The 20,256-nt window shown below is 37.3% G+C and overlaps 1 protein-coding gene across 1 annotated transcript in view; it reads left to right on the top strand.

Annotated features, from left to right (window-relative positions):
- Nucleotides 1–20,256, top strand: part of LOC126467492 (uncharacterized) — a 209,037-nt gene that overhangs the window by 79,625 nt on the left and 109,156 nt on the right. The window contains exons 6-8 of the mRNA XM_050096470.1: nucleotides 943–1,173; nucleotides 7,038–11,305; nucleotides 18,365–18,633. Of these exons, the coding sequence (XP_049952427.1) occupies nucleotides 943–1,173; nucleotides 7,038–11,305; nucleotides 18,365–18,633 (4,768 nt within the window). The remainder of the gene's footprint in view (nucleotides 1–942; nucleotides 1,174–7,037; nucleotides 11,306–18,364; nucleotides 18,634–20,256) is intronic.

The following is a 20,256-nucleotide window of genomic DNA, read 5'->3' as shown; positions in this document are numbered from 1 at the left end:
AAACTCTTCAAAATTTCATGCAATGGTTTACTACATCTAATACTGCACAATAACTGCGTTGAACATCGAAACAAAATTAAGTCATTTATGGGGGGGAAGGTATCACTCAAGAAGATGTGTAAAATCACATTTTTGGGCCAAATAGTTTTTGTGAAATCGAATGATAAAGTGTGTCAAAGCAGTCGAAACACCATGTGTCTGCACAGGCGAGCAGTGCAATGATGACAAAATCGCGCACATCGCGGAATGTGGGGAGCACGCCTCTGTAGCAGCGAAAGGGTTAATGCGGCCGTGGCGGCTTTACTTCATAAACTGCGCACTCCACCCTAAACATAAGTTTGCGAACTATACTATGGCGCTGCTTGTCTTGGTGCATACAACTGGCACCGCAGCAATCTCCCGCGTCTGGGTGGGCATGCGCAAACTGCCAAGATAAAAGAATTGAACTATAGCAACTCTACATGGGACAGTTTGTGTCTGTTTTATCATAAAGCATAGTCATCCACGGTGCACCAAACACACTGACAGTCTTTGATACTTGTACTCCCACACATTTTATCATTCCGCAAATATGATAAGAAACATTTTCCATCTGGTTGATAACAACCTGTAGAAATACTTTAGGAAAGTGTCCACATTTATTATTCACAACAGACTAACCCCAATTCATCTAAAAATTACATAAATTGACAAACAAACAATTTTGCCATTGACATTAGCTGACATTTTTATTTTTGCAGTTAATTGTAATTATTTGTGAGATGGTGCTGGTGGCTTGGGACATCAATGTGTGCATGAAAAAGGCATCTACGTATATTGCCACCTTTAGTAATTGTAAATTGCAGGACTTATTTAAATTCAGTGTAGTTTTCACTCTGTATAAACTATAACAGCAGCAGTTTTAGAAAAAGTAATTTAACAATGCATTCTTTGTTATTTTAGAGACTGGAGTTGTTAAAGAAGAGCTTGAGGAAGAAATTGACAGATTTGATGCTTCTACTGGTCTCGAAGCAATGAGAGTTACAGATATGACAGCAACAGAACGTAATTCATCTGATCCACCAGTAACAGAATTTGGCAGTCTGTTCTGTGACTTTCCAGATTTCAGCAGTGACCTTGACCGTGCCTCCAATTGTTCACTGCCAATGCCATTGACTGACAGTCTTACTACAGGTTAGAATATCATGTCAATCATACATGTGTGTGTGTGTGTGTGTGTGTGTGTGTGTGTGTGTGTGTGTGTGAGGGAGGGAGGGGGAGAGAGAGAGAGAGAGAGAGAGAGAGAGAGAGAGAGAGTATAAGGTAATATAATACTAGAATAGCACAAACTAATTTTAATGTAAAAGCTACATATTTAATTTCAGTCATCTTTCTGGTTTTGATATTCAGTATCAGAGCTGCGTGGAATAATGGGCATAAGAACAAGGATTAGAAGCTGTATCATGGATACTATTTCTTACATTGTATAACTGACATCTTTCTGTTTTTGACCTATGTCTGTCATAAAGTTGACAATTTGTGGTAATTGACCAGAAGTCATTGTGTGAAACACTAGTGATATCTGGCATTCCCCAAGCAAGTGTTATAGGTCCTCTGCCGATCTAATCTGTGTAAACAATTTTTGAAATAATGTGAGCAGTCCTCTGAGATTGTTTACAGATGATGCTGTTGTTTACCATCAAGTAAATTCATCAGCAGATCAAAACTAATTGCAAAATTATTTATACACATTATCTGTGTGGTATGAAAAGTAGCATTTGAACCTAAACAGTTGAAAGTAGGAAGTCCACCACAGGAATACTAAAATGTATCGGTTCAATTTTGATTTCATGATAATCACACAAATATAAAGATTGGCATTTCAAGTAAACACTGGGGATTACAATTACTGAAAAGTCGTAAGTATTAGGTTGAAAATGTTGTGTGGAAAATGAACCAAAGGATGCATATAATTGCCAGAACATTTAGAAGTTGTAGCTAATCTACTAAGGTGACTGCCTACGATATGCTTGTATGTGCACTTCTGAAGTGCAGATGTGCAGTATGGGATCTTTACCAGATAGGCTTGATAGAGGACATCACATTGATGGAGGACACTGCAAAATTTCAAAGGCTGGCAGCTTGTCTTGTATTACAGTGAAATAGTGGAAAGAGTGTCACAGATACAAGGTTGGGTGAAATCATTAAAACCAAGTTTTTCCTTGTGGTGAGATCTGTTCATGAAAGTTCAATTACCAACTTTCTTCTCCGAATGCAAAAATATTTTGTTGAATTTCTCCTACATAACAAGAAGTTACCATTTTAATAAAATAAGAGAGATCATAACTAGCACAGAAATAATTAGATGCTCATTTTGCCCTTGTGCTTTTCGAAAGTGGAAAAATCAAGAATAGTGTTACGGTAGTTCTATGACCCCTCTGCCAAGCACTAAATTGAGAACTGTAGAGTAGTCATGTAGATTTTGTTATGAGACATATTTTATTCTTGTGTGTTATGACCCTTTTTGAGATTGTAGATCTCCTCAGCAATAATCAACATGTGCTCCACTAGCTATGGCATGCTTATTCTGCTTATCCATGAAATCAAAAAGGCAGTAGATGGTCTTACCTATGTTGACAACATGTTTTGTTGACTTCCAGATGGAATTTGGTATTATTCTGCATTGTACAATATCTCATCCTATGGAATAGCAGACCAGGTTTGTGACTGGATTTAATCCTTTCTAGTGAATAGAACACCGTATTTCTTCTCAAAAGGGAGAATTGATAGCTTGAAAGTAGCTTCTAGCCTCTCGCAACACATTGTTATAGGATTGGGACAGTTTGCATTAAATATAAAAAAATGCGTACAAATCAAATGCATTGCCTGTGCAGAACTGCACAGAGCGGCACACTGTTTTGAAAAGTAGAGTAAGATGTTCATTGATGTGCAGCTGGTCCATTTGGCACAGGAGCATGATCAAAGACAGAGCAAGCCAAAATTGTTGCTGTGCTGTACCATCATTTAAAAATGATATGGAAAAACCATTGGCCACGGGTAACCCCAGTATTAAAAAATGAAGAAAGGTTTGAGAGAATTACCCTTTTAAGTGAACTGCTTACTGGTAAAAATGGTCAATTTAAGAAATGTTGTTGATTGTGATTGGAGAACTTTGACTATCTTTTGACTCTGACAAACCTGCAGTATTGAAGGACACAAATTATAGGAATGCTATATCTTGCAAAGATGTGCTCATTATATTTTGTCCCTTTTTGGCCTCTGGAGGTACATTTTTGAGCTGGATGCGAACCATCCTAGCAAAGTATATCAACAATTGTCAGTGAACATTAATTAAAACTTCCGGGCTGAGTTGCCGTGGTCCATATATAAAACTTCTCCTTTCTGACGTTTCGTTGCCTACTGCGGGCAACATCTTCTGAGGTGAGTCGCCGACTCACCTCAGAAGATGTTGCCCACAGTAGGCAACGAAACGTCAGGAAGGAGAAGAAGTTTTATATATGGACCACGGCAATTCAGCCCGAAAGTTTTAATTAATGAAGACGCCGACTGTGAAAGCTTACATGTTATGAGTTGTCAGTGAAGTTTGCACAGCTGTCACTAACCCTTTGTGAAACGTATATTAGTCTTCATTTCTTTCATAAAAGTTTCTTTTATGAGGACATGTAATTATTTGATTAATCTGTTATGATGATGAATTCATATGTGTACAATATATGTGTCTTCAGACAGAGTAAAAGTGTTGCATTGGCATTTACAAACTTTGATTGTTAAATTATGTTTTGTTACTGGTTACAAGAAAAATATGCACATAATAAGGGCTACCAATAAAGCACGAACGAGAGAGAAAAAACGAAAATAAAACTTAAGTTGCAAGGGAAATGTACCATATACAAGAACAAAACACAGTGCTCATACAAGCGTCTGCCAACAGCAAAATGTGTCAAAGGCTTTAGGAAGACTATGCAAAGTTTCATAACAACAAATTGCCTCTGATGAGAGTGACGTCACAACTGTTTACATTAGATTCGTTTAGCGGTTGCAAGCAAGCTTATGCGCATGTGCAGTTGAGTCGCATATGAGTTGTACCTTCTCCCGCTTCTGGCTACAGAAGTGTGGCAGTTATATGTATAAGCAATAGCAGCAAGCAGCCAGTTGCTATCCGGAAAAATTTTACTGATGCGCCTAAGCTGCCACAGATCCATGTATGTGCGACAGGCCCGGAACTAGGGGGCGGGGACAGACCGGGGTATCTGCCCCGGATGGCAGTTTCGGGCGGGGGGCAAATTCATATTATTCTTCAGATGCTAGAGAGTAGGAATGAAATGTGAAACTATTTCCTAACATCAAACTTTTTGCTTGTAGTAGGCCTGATAGGCATTTGATACTGGTAATTCGTTCATTATATTCTGTCGTGTTATAAAAATGACCATTTGTGCCAAAACAGCCTCGTTTTTTTGGTGTGTGTAACAATTGCTGCAATATTAGGCCAGCCTATTTTGTTTTATCTAGCAGTGACAAAATACACGTAAACAGATCGAGAAACCACAACAGTCTTGGGTACTATTTGTATTAACAGCTTTTCTAGTACTAGACATCGACATTTCGTTTTTTCATGTAGCAAAACATTGACGAACTTTGACGAGGTAATAGATTCTTTTCCAGAAAGGAAAGTACGCCATATAACGCTGTGGCAAGATTAGAGAGAAAAAAATCAAGGACTTGAGGATTAAAGAAATGTGTACCGTCTTGCTTGTCTCATGTCTTTACTCGTTTTATGTATCATATATTTAATTTTATGTCACACAAAACAGCAAGTTATTATCTAATAGGCAGTAAAGACTGCAAATTTTGTGAAGAGTTCTTGTTCTGCCGGTTGCAGATAATCCTATCTAGTATTAATTGCGAGATTTTTTTTAAAGAGGGGCAGGATGTCATACCAGTTGACTGGTAGCAGGAGAGGCACCACAAGAGGTTTTAATTTCCCCTGGCCTGAATATAGTTTGATGGCACCCATTACAAAATATTACACATTTGAATTCCACAGAGCGAAATACAGAGACGTGCGGTGGAAGAATGCTTTGTGAAGAGGCGTGGCACTGCACTTCGGCACACAGACCAAATAACATGTCCTACGTTCCCTCGAACATATATGTTTTATCTATCAGACTCTTCAGAAATATGTGCGTCGTTACAAAATGAAGATATTTTCGAAAAGTTGATTTTTAAATTTTTGGTGTCCTACCTCAAACGCTGGAGGGGGGGGGGGGGGGGGGGCCACTGTCTAATATTGCCCCGGATCGGAAATATCATAGATCCGTACCTGATGCACAGAGCAGTCTGAGTTGTAGTGGGGAGGTGGTAGTCTCCACGTGACTCGTGTTTACGTTAAGTGATTTTACTGTTTCCTCTTCGTTTATTACTCTCACGTCAAATGAAAACCAAACGGATTTTTGTGGCCAGGAGCTATCAAATGAATTAAAATACACTCACATAATTACGGAAGGCTAAAATATGGTATTAGTTTCAGATTTTATTTTGTTTCCACCTTTCTGACAGTCAAGCGTTAATCGCCTTGCAGAACAATGAAGTTATTTTTGTCGGAAAGTAACATGTGGTGTTTGGTGGAATTCGAATCTATACTTTCGTAATACGAAAATATGCAGTGTACATGTTGCTGCAAATCAGACATCTTTCCAAAACATGCTTTTTCCCCTGAGTTTCATTTTCTAAAGTGCCAGGAAATTCTATGCCGGTGTATAAAACCACAACCATCGAAAGGACTGATACGTTTTACAGTTCCGAGGAAAAGTATACTGTTACTTAACACGGAAAAAGTGTATTTTCATCTGGGAGAAAGAGTATTTTTAACCGGGAAATCTGGGAATTTTTTTTCCTCATCCACGTATACACCCTGAGGTTGCAGTGAAAAAATAAAACTTACATATACAATAATATTGCTGACATGACACTTGCGCAACACATTCTTGGGAGACTAGCATCTGACTATCAGAAGAAGTTCAGTAATTTTGGAGAGGACTTACATGATTTCTAACAGGTGAGGCGGATCAGACAGTGGTAGTGTCACACACCTAGTCAGCATGCTCAAAAGTGAGACAGATTAAGGCACTTGTATTGTTAAGAGGACTTTGCTTATAGTTTATGATAGGTGTCATACATTATAAAATTAGGAAATTATTGCTTTTATGGAAAGACAAAAGGGAGTTATTTTTGCCATGCTGTGTTTGTAGATGAAATAGACATCTGCTGCCATTCACTCAGTGTACAGGGCAAGGACTGTCAGTCGACAAAGGACACTGCCTACAGATCACTCATGCAATGCAGTCAGTTGCAGAATATTGCTCAAATGTGTGGGACCCGTACCAGACAGAGCTAATGGGATATTGAACGTATACAGGAAGGGCAGCAGTGGTCACAGGTTTGTTTGATCCATGGGAGAGTGTCACAGAAATACTGAAGGAACTGAACGGGAATACTGATGAGGATAGGTGTAAACTATCCTTAGAAAGTCTGTCAACAAAATTTCAAGAACTGGCTTCAAATGATGAATCTAGGAATATACTACAATCACCTATGTATCGCTCACATAGGGATCTTGAGAATATTAGAATAATTACTACACACACAAGACTTTCAAACAGTCATTCTTCCCGTGCACCATATCTGAATAGAATGGGAAGAAACCCTACTAAATGGTACAGTGGGACGTACCCTCTGCCATGCATCTCACAGTTGATGTTACGAGTCTTATGTGTGTAAATTGAGATATAGATTAACATCATTCAGCTTTTTGACTTCTCTAACTGTGGTGTAGTGGTGTAATAGTTATAGTCCTCCATTTAGAGTGTATTTTAATTAATTTGTATAGTTGTCAATTTCTATCTCTCAAGAATTTTCTGATGTGTGTCAGTTGTTTGTATTTCCGTTCTACTGGTTTTTCTATTACTTATTTTTAGAGTAACCTTGAAGAATATTTGTATTGTCAGTCATTGTCTGATCATTTCTTTCACGTGTTTCAGCTCTACAAGCATCCGAACATTTGCAGGAAACACCTCATACGATGACCAGAGATTTGATGAATGATGCTGCATCTACAGTAGTCGACAGTGGTACAGACTCAGCTGTAAAGGATTCTCCAGAGGATGTGCAAATGGTCCGAATACCAACAAATGATACGAGTACTGATGAAGCATTGCTGACTGGAGAAAATTTGAATGTTACATTATGTGATGGCGTGACAGGTATTACTGAAAAAGAACCATGCGATGCTATGCTGAGTAAGCAGATAGATGCACCAAATTTTGTAACGAGTGTTACCAGTGACAGTGTTGTAGGCAAAGACAGTGGTGACACTGTCTCCAGCGTGGAAAATCAACTTAGTACTAATAACTCTGCCGATCGAATGTGTCGTATCCGCACTCTTGCAGCAAGAAAGGAATATAAAACTAATGAATCTCCTGTAGACTCAGGAACTCAGACTGAGGATTCTGAAACAGTGGAACCTCACACATTACTCCAAATGTTGCAGAATAAGTTCAATGTTCCTACTGATGTGATTAAAACTGTGAGAACTTATCTTACCCATTCAAGTAGTTCAGATAATAGTAGTTGTAAGCCACAGCCAAAGACTTCAGATAATATTCACACTGATAGCATTGTAGACTATAGTAGCTGTGACTTACAACAGAGTGTATTACGTAGTTTAACTGAGAACACTGCGGCCAATCAAAACTCTATTGACACTGGACTTTCACACTTGCCCTCAGAGCAGAGGGAACAGGCAGTGTTAGGAGAATCTCGCAATTTTGGTGTGGGCTCTAATTCACATGCTGCTGTTCATTCTGATGGAACCAATGTGGAACCTGAAGAGAATACTGGAAGGCAAAACGATCAAGTGTTGCCACATACCAGTAGTAATGTGCTTCAGTCTCATAGCAAAATTTCTTATCCATCTGATAAACCAAAACCCTTCCACAAAAGAAAAATTCAAATGCGAAACCCTTCTCTAAGAAATATGAGAGATTTACAATTTGGATCCAAATCACCTGCAACAAATCCTAAAGTGCACTGCAATAAATCAATGCAACCACATTGTTCACAGTTTCATTCAAACATTGATGCTAATGGAAATTTAGATGCAGTGCCCAGTCAGTCTGTATGGGAGGAAAATAATTCCATGACACAGACAGTTGTGCCACAAACAAGGGAACAAGTTAGTACATTGGTATGTGTAAATAAGATCACAACTGGTTTGCAGACTAATGCTGACTTTCCAGTTAGTATGAGCAGTCATATTGAAAACCCTAGCACTAGCAACACAGCACAGTTTAACACTTCTGTATCAGACAATATATTTCAACAAATGTTTGAGATAGACAGTGAAGTAACTCGACTCATGCAACGGAAATTAGAGTTGTATAAGCTCCTACAGGGAGTTTCTGTTACCTCTCGGTCACAGCTGACAAACAATTTACCAGCAACTGATGACAACAGCTTCTTAAAAATCAATGGAAATTGTGGTATGATATCAAAGAAGGCCAGGAAGAAACGTCAACGTCTAATGAAGAGATATCGAGCCCACTTTGCTGCTAATGCTTTGGCAGCCAGGAATGTAATTTCAGAAGATAATACAAACCCAATGCCTGTTTTAGAAAGTGCTGTTATGGATGTTCCAAATGTACAGGACGTTCTGGGTTCACAGACCATACCAGTACTTCATAGGGAGGAAACAGTAATAATGAGAACAGAACAGAATTCAAATGAGAGCTGTACAGAAAAAAATTACAACACTGTTAATGGTGTTGAAAGGCTTGAGATACATTTAGATACACCAGTCATAAATAAAAGTGGTGATCATCAGTTATCAGCTGTGACACTCTCCAATCTACAAAGTTATGAAGTAGTTGCTTCAGAAAACATTATTCAGTCAAAGCCTTCTGTAGAGGATGAAGTTAATTCCTTTGCCAATCATGCAGAAAACAATACAGTGCAGTCAAAAGAAGATACACTGGATGTAAGCTCATGTACGGAAACTGACATCAAAATAACTGGTACTCCAAACTGCTTGGATGCACCAAACCATGAAGCATCTCTGGATGTACCAAACAATCAAGCATCTCTTGAAACTGTTTGTGAAAATACTGTTGCTACAAAGGAAGTTGACAATGATATACTGTGTGAATCCGCAGTTCCTAAAAGAAGTAGAACGGCTAAATCAAAGAGACAGAAAGGCCATATCTCATCCCAGGAGTCTATGGACGAAACTGCCACAGGCTTTCAAAATGATGATAAACTTATAGGCACAAAAGAGAAATCATTGTCTCGTGAACCCGTTGTGAAACTCGTTGATGTATCAGAGGTTAGCATGAAAACAAGAAGGAAATCAATCTTAGACAATGCACTGAAACAGGACACTGCCTGGGAATCAGTTCGAACGGCCAAAGAAAACAAAGTTGGTGGAGATACACAAGGAACATTATTATCAGAAAATGATGAATCAGTTGACAAAACAGGGGAGGTAGGAAGGTCAGTCACTCCTCCATGTGTAAATAAGAGAGGGAGAACAAAATCAGTGATTTCTTCCAAATCTTCAAACGCGAAGAAGTTAAAGACAGCAGTAAAGACTGATGCTGATATGTGTGTAGGTAATAAACATGAGGCAGGGAAGGGAGCCTTGACAGATCCCCCTAATGTTGATAGCCCAGAACAAAAAAGTTATGAGGGTCAGCCATTTAAGCACACAGATGAACAAGAATCTGCCAACAGTAACATAGCTACGACTAATAAACGTCAGTTGGCAATAAATGTGCCAGAAAACACGTTTTCTAACTACAGGAGTACAAGAAGAAAGCGTCTGATTAGTGAATCAGTGAGTCAAGAGTCTTCTGAAGATTCTGCTGTAGCCAACACAGATGACATCACAACACTTGTGGGCAGTAAGAGGCGGAGAGGCAGAAGTTCTACTACTGTGCCAATTGCTGTTTCTGCTAAACAAGAAGAGTCAGATGCATCAGAATCTGGCAAGACAAAGGAGAATAGAAAATCTAAAGGAGTCCACCGATTATCACAACACTGCAATTATGATGTAAATGCAGAGAATATAGAAAATGATTCTGGGTTTGTATCAGCAGTTGCAGCTAGAGAAGTTAGTGAAGGGAATAGTATTGTTGAGAGTGAAGTGCGTGATGTTCTCCAAGAAACCAGAAGAAAACAACCTATGCCTAAAAATGTATCTTCCACAAAAAAGACAGAGACACACACAAAATCCAGAGCGAGATCTACAGATTTGGAGAATAAATTTCATAAACCTGTAGCTGAAAAAAAATCTACACTAACAGTCGCAGCTGAGAGGTCTAATTCTGTTGAATTTGGAACCAGTAGTGGTGATAATGAAAAATGTGATGATAATCTCCAAGAAGTCAAAAGAAAATTTTCTTCACCTAAAAATGTATCTTCTACAAAGAACACAGAGATACACTTAAAATCTACAGCAAAATCCACAGATTCAGAGGTTATGCAACAGAAACCTGATACTGAAAAAAGTTCACCATTAACAGCCACAGCTGAGAGGTCAAACTGTGTTGACCTAGCAACTAGCATTGGTGATAATGTAAAGTGTGATGTTTCCCAAGAATCCAAAAGAAAATTACCTTCACCTAAAAATATATCTTCAGCAAAGAAAGCAGAGGCACACTTAAAATCTAGAGTGAGATCCACAGAGTCAGAGTCTAAACAGCAGAATCCTGATACTGATAAATATTCAACACCAACTGTCAAAACTGAAATGTCTAATCCTGTTGAATTTAGAACTAGCAGTGATGATAATGAAAACTATGATGTTCTTCCAGAAACCAAAAGAAAACTACCTTTGCCTAAAAATGTATCTTCAGCAAAGAAAGCAGAGGCACAATTAAAATCTAGAGGGAGGTCCACAAATTCAGAGACTATACAGCACAATTCTGATACTGAAAAAAATTTAGCATCACTTAAAACAGAGAGAGAAAGTTCGGCTGAATTGTGTTTTGAAACTGATACAGTCTCACTCCCCAGCAATAGTAATCAAATTGCAAGGAAGCGGCCTGTGACATTTAACAGAAGAAAAGGTCGGAAAAAAGTGAGCTTTCGTACAGCATTTGTACCGGATTTAGTAGTACTCATCTCACAAGATGATGAGAAGGTTGCAGTACAACCAGAGACTTCTAGTCCACATAATAAAGGACCCGATCAAATGACAGCAGGTGCAGTTGCAGCTGATGTGTCGTCTGTGGGCACTGTACAGAAAGAGAAGGTTGGTAACTTGATATTTACATCTAAAATATCAATAAATAAGCTTAGACTTTGCCCCTTCAACTGTGTTTGTATTTTCTACTTTAGATTTTCTGTATCAGGTGTTTTCTCCTTAATTGTTGGTAACAGACAAAGGGTTTAATATTGCTATATTGAGCTTTGATGGTGCACAGATTACCGCCATATGACTGAGAAGTGTGTTGTTGGCAAACAGTGATTTCTAGAACACATAATATTTAAAAAATATTATAATTGAATAGCAAAATTTCTTTGGAAGTTGTGCTGTTTGTGTCTGTCGAATCCTGTTTTATTTTTGAACTGCCAGTGAAGACAAGTGGATGCAGTTTTTGGTGATTACTTGACCGTGAGGATCATAAGTGAAAACACGTCAGAGGAATAGTCTTTTCTGTTTGATCCTGTATACACAACCTCCCCTACATAATGGAACAAATGAAAAATCATAATACATAACAAAAGTGAAGAATCTTACAAAAATTATGTATTAATTGAAAATAGAATGCTACTTACTGTAAAGATGACATGTTAAGTTGCAGATGAGCACAATTAAAAACAGTTACACTTAAGCTTTCGGCCACAGTCTTCATCAAAAACGAGAAACTTGTACCATTCATTCACACAAGCAAGTGCACTTTACACACACATGACTGCCAAATCAGGCAGCGCGGGCCAGAATGCCTGTGTGCATGTCTGTGTGAGGTGTGCTTGCTTGTGTGAATGAATGATGTGTGTTTCTCTTTCTCTGACGAAGGCTGTGGCCGAAAGCTTATGTGTAAGTATCTTTTAATTGTGCCTGTTTGCAACTTAACTTTTCATCTTTATAGTAAGCAGCAATCTATCTCTTCCTACATTATTAAATTGTATGACAGATAAGCTACTATAAACATGGAACAGGGAAATGCCAATCATAGTCTACAAAGAAATACAGGCATGTCTGTGTAGCTTATTGCACAGTATGTTGGCCTACGAGATGGGGAGATGAGCCAGGCCTGGATCGAACTTTCTGGCCAGATTAATGACTCTTGGTCTGTTGTGCTGACAAGCCTGAGTGTGGTTTTTAGACCATTTCCATCACTTGGTTAGCACTTATCATCAATCTCTGCTTCAGGAAACACGACACACAAAGAGGCAAAACATAATGACAGATAGAACAGTCTCACTTGATGTTAATAACAATAAAACTGCATGACAGAATTTCTAGCCAATAGTTACTGTTCAGGTTGTTAAATTTTAGTACTCCCAGTAGGAACAAAAAAAAAAAAAAAAAAAAAAAAAAAAATTGACACTATTGTAGTGAGGATAATAGGTGGGTCTTGTCATCGTGACCTACCCTTCCTCAGTGTATACCAGTCTTCTCCTCGAGGAAGAAATTATTAGTTCCGAAGGCTAAGATAGTGTTGTGTCTTTTTACATGTGCCTGTCAATGGTTGTTAAATTTTGTTTCCTGAGCAGTAAGTACTGGCTTGCAGTTGTGTAGTTTCCTTGAATGAATTTTCTTTCTGATACAGTTAAATACATTTGACTGTAGACATCTTTGCCTATTATCTCGAATTCATTTTGCAACTGTAGGTGAGAGTAGAGAAATTGTATGAGAGATCACTCAAGAGAATCTTGTATCTGCTCAACAACAATAGATTTACTGGTCATAACAACTTCTTGCTTTTTATTGGATTGGATGTATCATTACTTTGAAGTATAATTCCTTCTACTCAATGAGATGAAGCAATAAAGTTTGTCAAATCCCTTAGCTTTGTACTTTAACATCCGAGAATTCACTGATTCTTTCGTAATTGCATTTGTGAATAAATAGAATTGACTGGTATCATTTGCTGTACATTTCATCAGGTATCATATTAGAAACTTCATGAAAGATGACCATTATTTCATTGCCATTGTGTACTGAAGCCAAATCATAAAACGCTTCTGCAAATGGACAAAAATCACTTTTTCTTTTTCTCAGTTAAATGTGATGCTGAAGTGTATTTGTAACCTAGAGTTTCACCAGCTCTTTCATATTTTCCAGAATCTAACTATTTGACTGCTCTTCAGGTTAACTACATCTGTTCGAGGGAAAATGGAATGATATATTACACCTTGTGTGGTACATGGTTCAGAACTGTTACTTCATGATCTGTAGAAAAATCATTACAATTTTTGATAACAGAAAATCAGTGTCATTTTCATTCTTGATATTTCTTGGATTTCTCCCACAGTGTAGGTACATGTCATTTTCTTAGAAAACTGGAATGTCCTCCACTTAAGTTGAGCAGTACAACAAAGAGAATACTACTTTAATGCCAATATGGAAAGTTTGCCAGAAACATGAAGAGAAGTCAAAAGTACAATCTGGAGACACCAAAGGCAAACGTCAACAATTGTCACTACCAAGCAAACCAAATGTTGAAGATATAGTGCTTAAATGCAATGTAGTTTGCCCAATTAAAAACCATCATTTTATGTAAGAGGCACTACAGCTAATCTCCTATTTAACAGCAAGGACAAAACAGATAAACAAGCAACAGTGGGGTCTACAAAGTAACCTGCACTGGCTGCAATAAACTGTACATTGGTTAAACAGGCTGGGCCATATCAACAAGGCTGACTGAACGTGATCACAGCTCAGAGGAGGACACAAACATCTGACACACACCGAAGTGCTACATATAGCCAACAAAGGCAGAAAATTCAGCCTACTAGAAGCACTTGAAACTAACAAACACTTAGCCCTAAATCCCCAGCTGGTTCTAAATGACCAATTGCAACTGAGCACATCACCACTCTTAAACTTTACACAATATAGTAAACCTACTAATAACCATAAAGTGTCCCAATAGTAAACAATTTCACACCCCAATATAATTTAATATCCCTTATGTGTTTACATTCTTAACTGTAACAATGTAATATTTGGTATATATTAATGCACAGTTTTTCTAATAACAACCCCAAAGAAAATATTGCTGTTGTACAACCAACAATTAGTGTCCAGCGCAACTGTTCACAACAAATACCAAAAATTTGCAATATTGTAATAATGTGTATTCTAAATAATTCTAATTGTTGTCATACATGGAACTGACATTCCATAAAATGCGGTTTATTATGTTAAAGAACAGTTTTACAGAAAAAAGTCAAAGGACCTGTGTGGCAATTCCAAAGACAATACCACAACTAAAGATCGTATGTAAGTGCGTTGTATCTTAGTCCAGAATGTTTGGTTCGTAAAAACATAGGCCCCTTGTAACGCAATAGCCAGTAGTTATCTGAAGATGGCCTAATAAGCCGAAAACTAGTTCATACAAATAAAAATCGGTAGAACCAAAAACGACCTAAGTGTTATTCAACCCTCAATATGGAATTGTTCTATCAAGAAGTGACGGAAGAATCCATAAATAACAATAATTTTGAGATGTTCACAGGTCACAGTTTCCTGAATAGAACCATGTGTGTATGCATTTGTGTAACTTAATGGTTGAGTTAACTAAAAAGCTGTGGGTAAGGGAGAGTACACGCATTTAGACATCCACAGAGCAGCACACATTTAGACATCCACAATACAAAGGAAACCATACAGCATACTTCCATAGCAGTCAAAGAGTTAACAAATGAATTAGTTCTATTGGGGAAGAATATTTCTCGTTTAGACTGCTTCTTCTGTCATTCATTGCCATGGAGGTATCTGACATTTATCAAATTTAAGAATCTGGTATTAATTCCTTCATCATGTATGCATCACCTGCACAGAGCTCAAAGGAAATCTGTGTCACTCCATTACTTATACTGTATTCATGTTCTGAATTTTCAACATTGAGTCTAACCTGTATTAGTTAAGACTGTCTTTCATTTATATTTAATCAGCATCATTTGTATGCTAACCTGTATGCAGACATGGTGATCCCAGTGATGTATAGGTACATTTAAATACAGCTAATGCACTTCCAAATATGAAGTGAAGGTTTTAATTTATGTATATGTTTAACATGAAACATTGCTCATAAAACATTATAAAATACATTTATTTGGTCATTTTTTGATAAAGTTGAAATTGACAGTTGTGGACCATTTCACTGCTTGAACTGTGGGGTGCCTGGACTTTTGGAACATGTGTTGTTTGTGTTAAATTTTAACTTTTTGGTGAAGTTTATGGAGATATTTTATTGCGAGTCATTTATATGTATCTCAAAAATGTTTTTCAATCGGTGTGGCTCTGGTAAGTATACCAACCAGGGATGTAACAGGTCATTTATTATCAAAATCATAATTTACTTCTTGTGCCCTCATCTTGTGACATGGAAATGTTTATTCATTTCCCCATGGGACACATTTAGTGTATTCAAGAAACGTTAATTTTTGTATGTTTCTCCACTCACAGTTTCCAGTGTTCTGTTGTTTGTTTGGCTTCATTTTATGAATATATGTTGTAGCCTTGGTAACAAATAAATAATTTGTATGAAATTTGGAACCCTTTTTGGGTGTCTGTCATATTCAACCGAACAATTTTATGAAGCAGTTTTTAGCTCTCTAAAGTTTACAAGAAATTTTCGTGACTGCCGTTTTGTCTGCAGCGACAGGTAATGGTGTGGGTTTTAGATCTGTGATGAGGATTCACATTTTGATAGTGATTAGCAGTAGCAAAACAACACAAGGAGATGGCAATCCATATCTTTTGAAAGAAGACGGAATAACTGATAAAAGAAAAAAGAAATTGTATTAGATGAAACAAGTTTGAATGTAGAACACCAAGAACTTGCAATGATGGATTTAATTTCCCATTACTTTTGAGATGTCATAAAACATTTGATTCCACTATTTAGAACATAAAAAGTGAATAGTATTACTGATGTGAGTGAGTCAATAAAATACATAGAAAAAACAACGAAAAAGCAACATTAAATGGAATCTAAAGATTCAATAAAAATATAATCTCTGCACTAGTTAAAGCCATTAAATCTTTACATAAGTTATTGTGTGGTATATTTCCAAATGAAAGAAAGAAAAATAGGCAAAATTTCAGAGAATTTTCTGGGTTTGCCTTGAAATGAAAAGCCGGGAAACGTAAAGTCAAGAAGTCATTTTTAAAGTCGAAAGTGGAAGCAGTCTGCAATTATTGTGTGTAGATGTAGATTGTAGGACAAAAAAAGAAATGACTACTGAAATTTGTTGTTATTGATCAAACATAGAAAAATTTGTACTGAAAATTGATGACGTATGTTTGAATGATGATGATGATCATGATGATGATAAGGATGATGATGATGAGGATGATGATGATGATGTAATCCAAAAGGACAATGATTTCAGAAACAACCAATAAAAGTGAAGCACAGTTCTCTCCACATCCAAATGTGCAGTACATATTTTTAATATCATTCTGTGATGTTGATGAAACTCTTTAATTATTTAGTTGCAATGACAGACACACTTAAAAAACAGATCTTAGACTTCAAAGAGACTGCATTTTAAATGGTTGGAATTTGTTACGATTCTATTACTTGCACAGAGAAAGGATGGGGGGAAAAGCTCACATCAGTTTTTTATTCGGGGTATTACATGTGTGGGCTGTATTAAAAGCAGCTTTGCAAGAAGAATTCAGCATTGAGACCACTGCTATGGAAGTGCATAGACTACCACTTCCACTAAAGAAAACACCATAAGTCTCTCTTCAAGAGAGTTTTCTTGTAAAAAAAGAGATTTACAGCTGTGGTGATATTAATAACAGTTCGGTCCTCTGGTATGTGACTGATGGGGTAGTTGACAATTCAGGCACAAAAATTAAGAGGGATGCATGAAATGTGATATAGTTCAAGGAAATGAGGCATTAGTAAAGTGCTGTTAAGTTATTGCTAAAAAGAAATCATAAAACTTACAGTAATTTAAAATTTCAGAAACGCCAGGAACAAAGATGCTAAAGGCTCAACTAAAACAAGCACCAACAGTGGAGCTTGGGTTCTAAATAAGAAGTGTTTCAGTAGTGGTGCCAGTGGATTGATACCACAAGACCAACAGCAGGAGACCCTTCAGTTGCAATGAGTTTGGTCATATCTCACCTGAAAACGTGAAGGAAAAGTGTCAAATCAAATGGCAATAATCAATATAAATATTTACAAAAAGAGCATTAGCAGTTGTATATTTCATAGTTTCCATCTGCGTAGCTGTGTCCAAATCAACATGACTGATCGTGACAAGATGTTTACTAACAGTGGATAGAATGAGATTTCATTCTGCAGCGGAGTGTGCGCTGATATGAAACTTCCTGACAGATTAAAACTGTGTGCCGAACCGAGACTCGAACTTGGGACCTTTGCCTTTCGCGGGCAAGTGCTCTACCATCTGAGCTACCCAAGCACGACTCATGCCCCGTCCTTGCAGCTTTACTTCCACCAGTAGATAGCTGAATACAGATGTGATCTTGACAGGATTTGGCAAAAACGTCTCTCTGCAGGTACTGTTAAGGCTGATGAAGTTAAAATTCAAACAAATACCATACTTACACTTTTCTTGAGATGATACGAATTTAGACCTGATAATTGGGAACAAACTTCTTGACCAAGCTGAAATTTTAAAACAGAGGGATAAAGTCAGTACTGGGTAGCTAATCTTTAGCTGGGAGGCTAATCTCATGTGTATCTGCATAGAAATCTCTAGCTGGGAGGCTAATCTCATGTGTATCTGCATAGCAGTCAAACCAGAGTTAAATACTGAATGTTTTGTTAATGACTAAACAGTGTAACAGTTGATGAATTAGTGACTAATAATATTCCAACAAAGATGAAGTCTACCAATATCAGAATGAAGATTATTGTAAAAGAACAATGACCAACTACTACTGCAATCATAAGTGGAAAATGATGCCATTTAAACAAATGAGTGTAGCTTGTTCTCTTTAGTAATATGTTCTTTGACTTGTTCCACACCCCCAGAGAGTCTGATTTGTGGTAGCATACACAATGGTAGAACACAATGTTTGTATGAGTGGTGGATTCACCATTCTTAGAAATAAATGTTCCACTTCATACTAACTAAAAGCACAATTTTCATTCAGGAAGAGGCAGCAGATATGGAGAGAAATCAGCTTCCTATCAATTCCAAAAGCTGGAGAATGCGAGCAGTGGCTCAAATTCGACAGTGTGAGGTAAGGTTACAGAGGCTTACAGAGGCAGAAGTGCTTGCAGCTACTGAGAGACCAAAACTTGAAGTCAGCTGCAACTTTTATGGCACTGCAAGTGATGAAAGTGAAGTGGATTCAGAGGCAGAAGTCATCATCTATCAGGAGGCCTCACCAAGATCTGCGACTATTCTTTCACCCATTGTGTAAGTTTCTTGTGTACTTCTCATTACTTTAATTTAGTTGTAGTGATTTATTCAGTGCCCCAAACTGACTTTCATGGAAGTGGAGATCTCTGAGAGGAGATGAACTGAGAATATAAATTCATTATTTTTGTGTTAATAAGTTTCTGCTTCGGTGGTCTGTAACTGTGTCAGGTGCATTGTGGTATATTTTTCTTCTAATATATCTATTGGCAACTAGTGTGTGACTGCAGAGTGTCTGGACCATACTTCTCAAAACTATTCCATTATTGTCGTAATCATTATTCTTATTTGGCTTCAATCTATAAAGTAACAGCTTCTGTAGTCTTAACTTTTGGATCTAACTGATTCTTCATGTTTTTGGGTGCATGTAGCTCATATGTGCTCATTAATATACAATATAGCCTGGGTTCAAGGTGCCAAATTACTATTGGCTGCAGATTTTTGAAGAAAAAAGTCTGTTCTTATGGAAGTAATTAATCTTTGTTTCACATAAGCCTCATGCCCAGGAGTAATTGTTACATGTATACTTCATATTCAGGAGAATTTGAAAAACGTGGTTGTTCGTGCAGTGTGAAAGAACTTAATAAGTAAAACAGATGTTTTTAAAAATGTGATTAGTTTCTTTGCAAACATGAAACCAAAAATTAAATCTTTTAACATAGTAGAATTACAGTTTATTATAGGCTTGCAAAATAATTGTCAATATGAGAATTGTAATATTTAGTGTTTTAATAATGTATAGAGTTTTGGTTGAAAATTATGAATTATGTAGGAGTAAAGGAGATGACTCACCGAAAGGCAAAAGCACTCAGTCGACTGAGCACAATGTAAGAACTGGCAGTCGACTGAGCACAGTGTAGGGAGACAGATGTGTGTGTGTGTGTGTGTGTGTGTGTGTGTGTGTGTGCGCTTACTCATGTCCTTCCTATAGCTAGAAAAAGGAAGTGCATTCCGAAAGCTAGACAAGCTCTGTACATTTTGTTTGCTTGCCTATCGATGATGCAGGGCGCCTGCCTTTCAGTGAGTCATCTCCTTTATTCCTAAATATATAGTATTTTGTGTGTTAAAGACAATTAATGTAAAATTTTTCACATCAATGGAGGGTGGTAAGCAGGGGTTCAGAAACTTTATGGATGCAGGAGTGCAGAATATCTAAAACAGCCCTTATTATAATGTGCTACATTGTTGTGCTAATTGTGTTAGTTCCTTTTACACTTGCTACTTACCTTGTTTCTTGATTAATCTTAATAATAAAAGTCTGTTAGGAAGATTACAAAATTGTGAGAAAGTCGTGTGACAATTAACAAGAGTAAATAGAAGTGAAAGCAAACTGAAAACACAAAATTTAACTAGTAGGGTGTAGCAACATCTGTGACAATTACTGGTAATGTGTGGCAGTGTCATTTAAATTTTAATGACGTGTTTCCGGGTGTTCTGCATAGTTATTGTTTAATTTTGTGCATAAAATGTAAACATCAACTCAACAAATACACTCAAAAGTGGGTAATTGAAGAGCTTTAATAATAATTTCAGTGTCTGGAGTTGAAACTATTCGTCCACTTGCCTGCCAGTGAACAATATTATCATTATTATTGTCCTGCCGTAACATGTTGAATGCATGGC

Source organism: Schistocerca serialis, chromosome 1, assembly GCF_023864345.2.
Source record: "Schistocerca serialis cubense isolate TAMUIC-IGC-003099 chromosome 1, iqSchSeri2.2, whole genome shotgun sequence".
Lineage (NCBI taxonomy): Eukaryota > Metazoa > Arthropoda > Insecta > Orthoptera > Acrididae > Schistocerca > Schistocerca serialis.
Note: the sequence above shows the minus strand (reverse complement) of the source record. Positions and strands in the feature narration are given on the sequence as shown.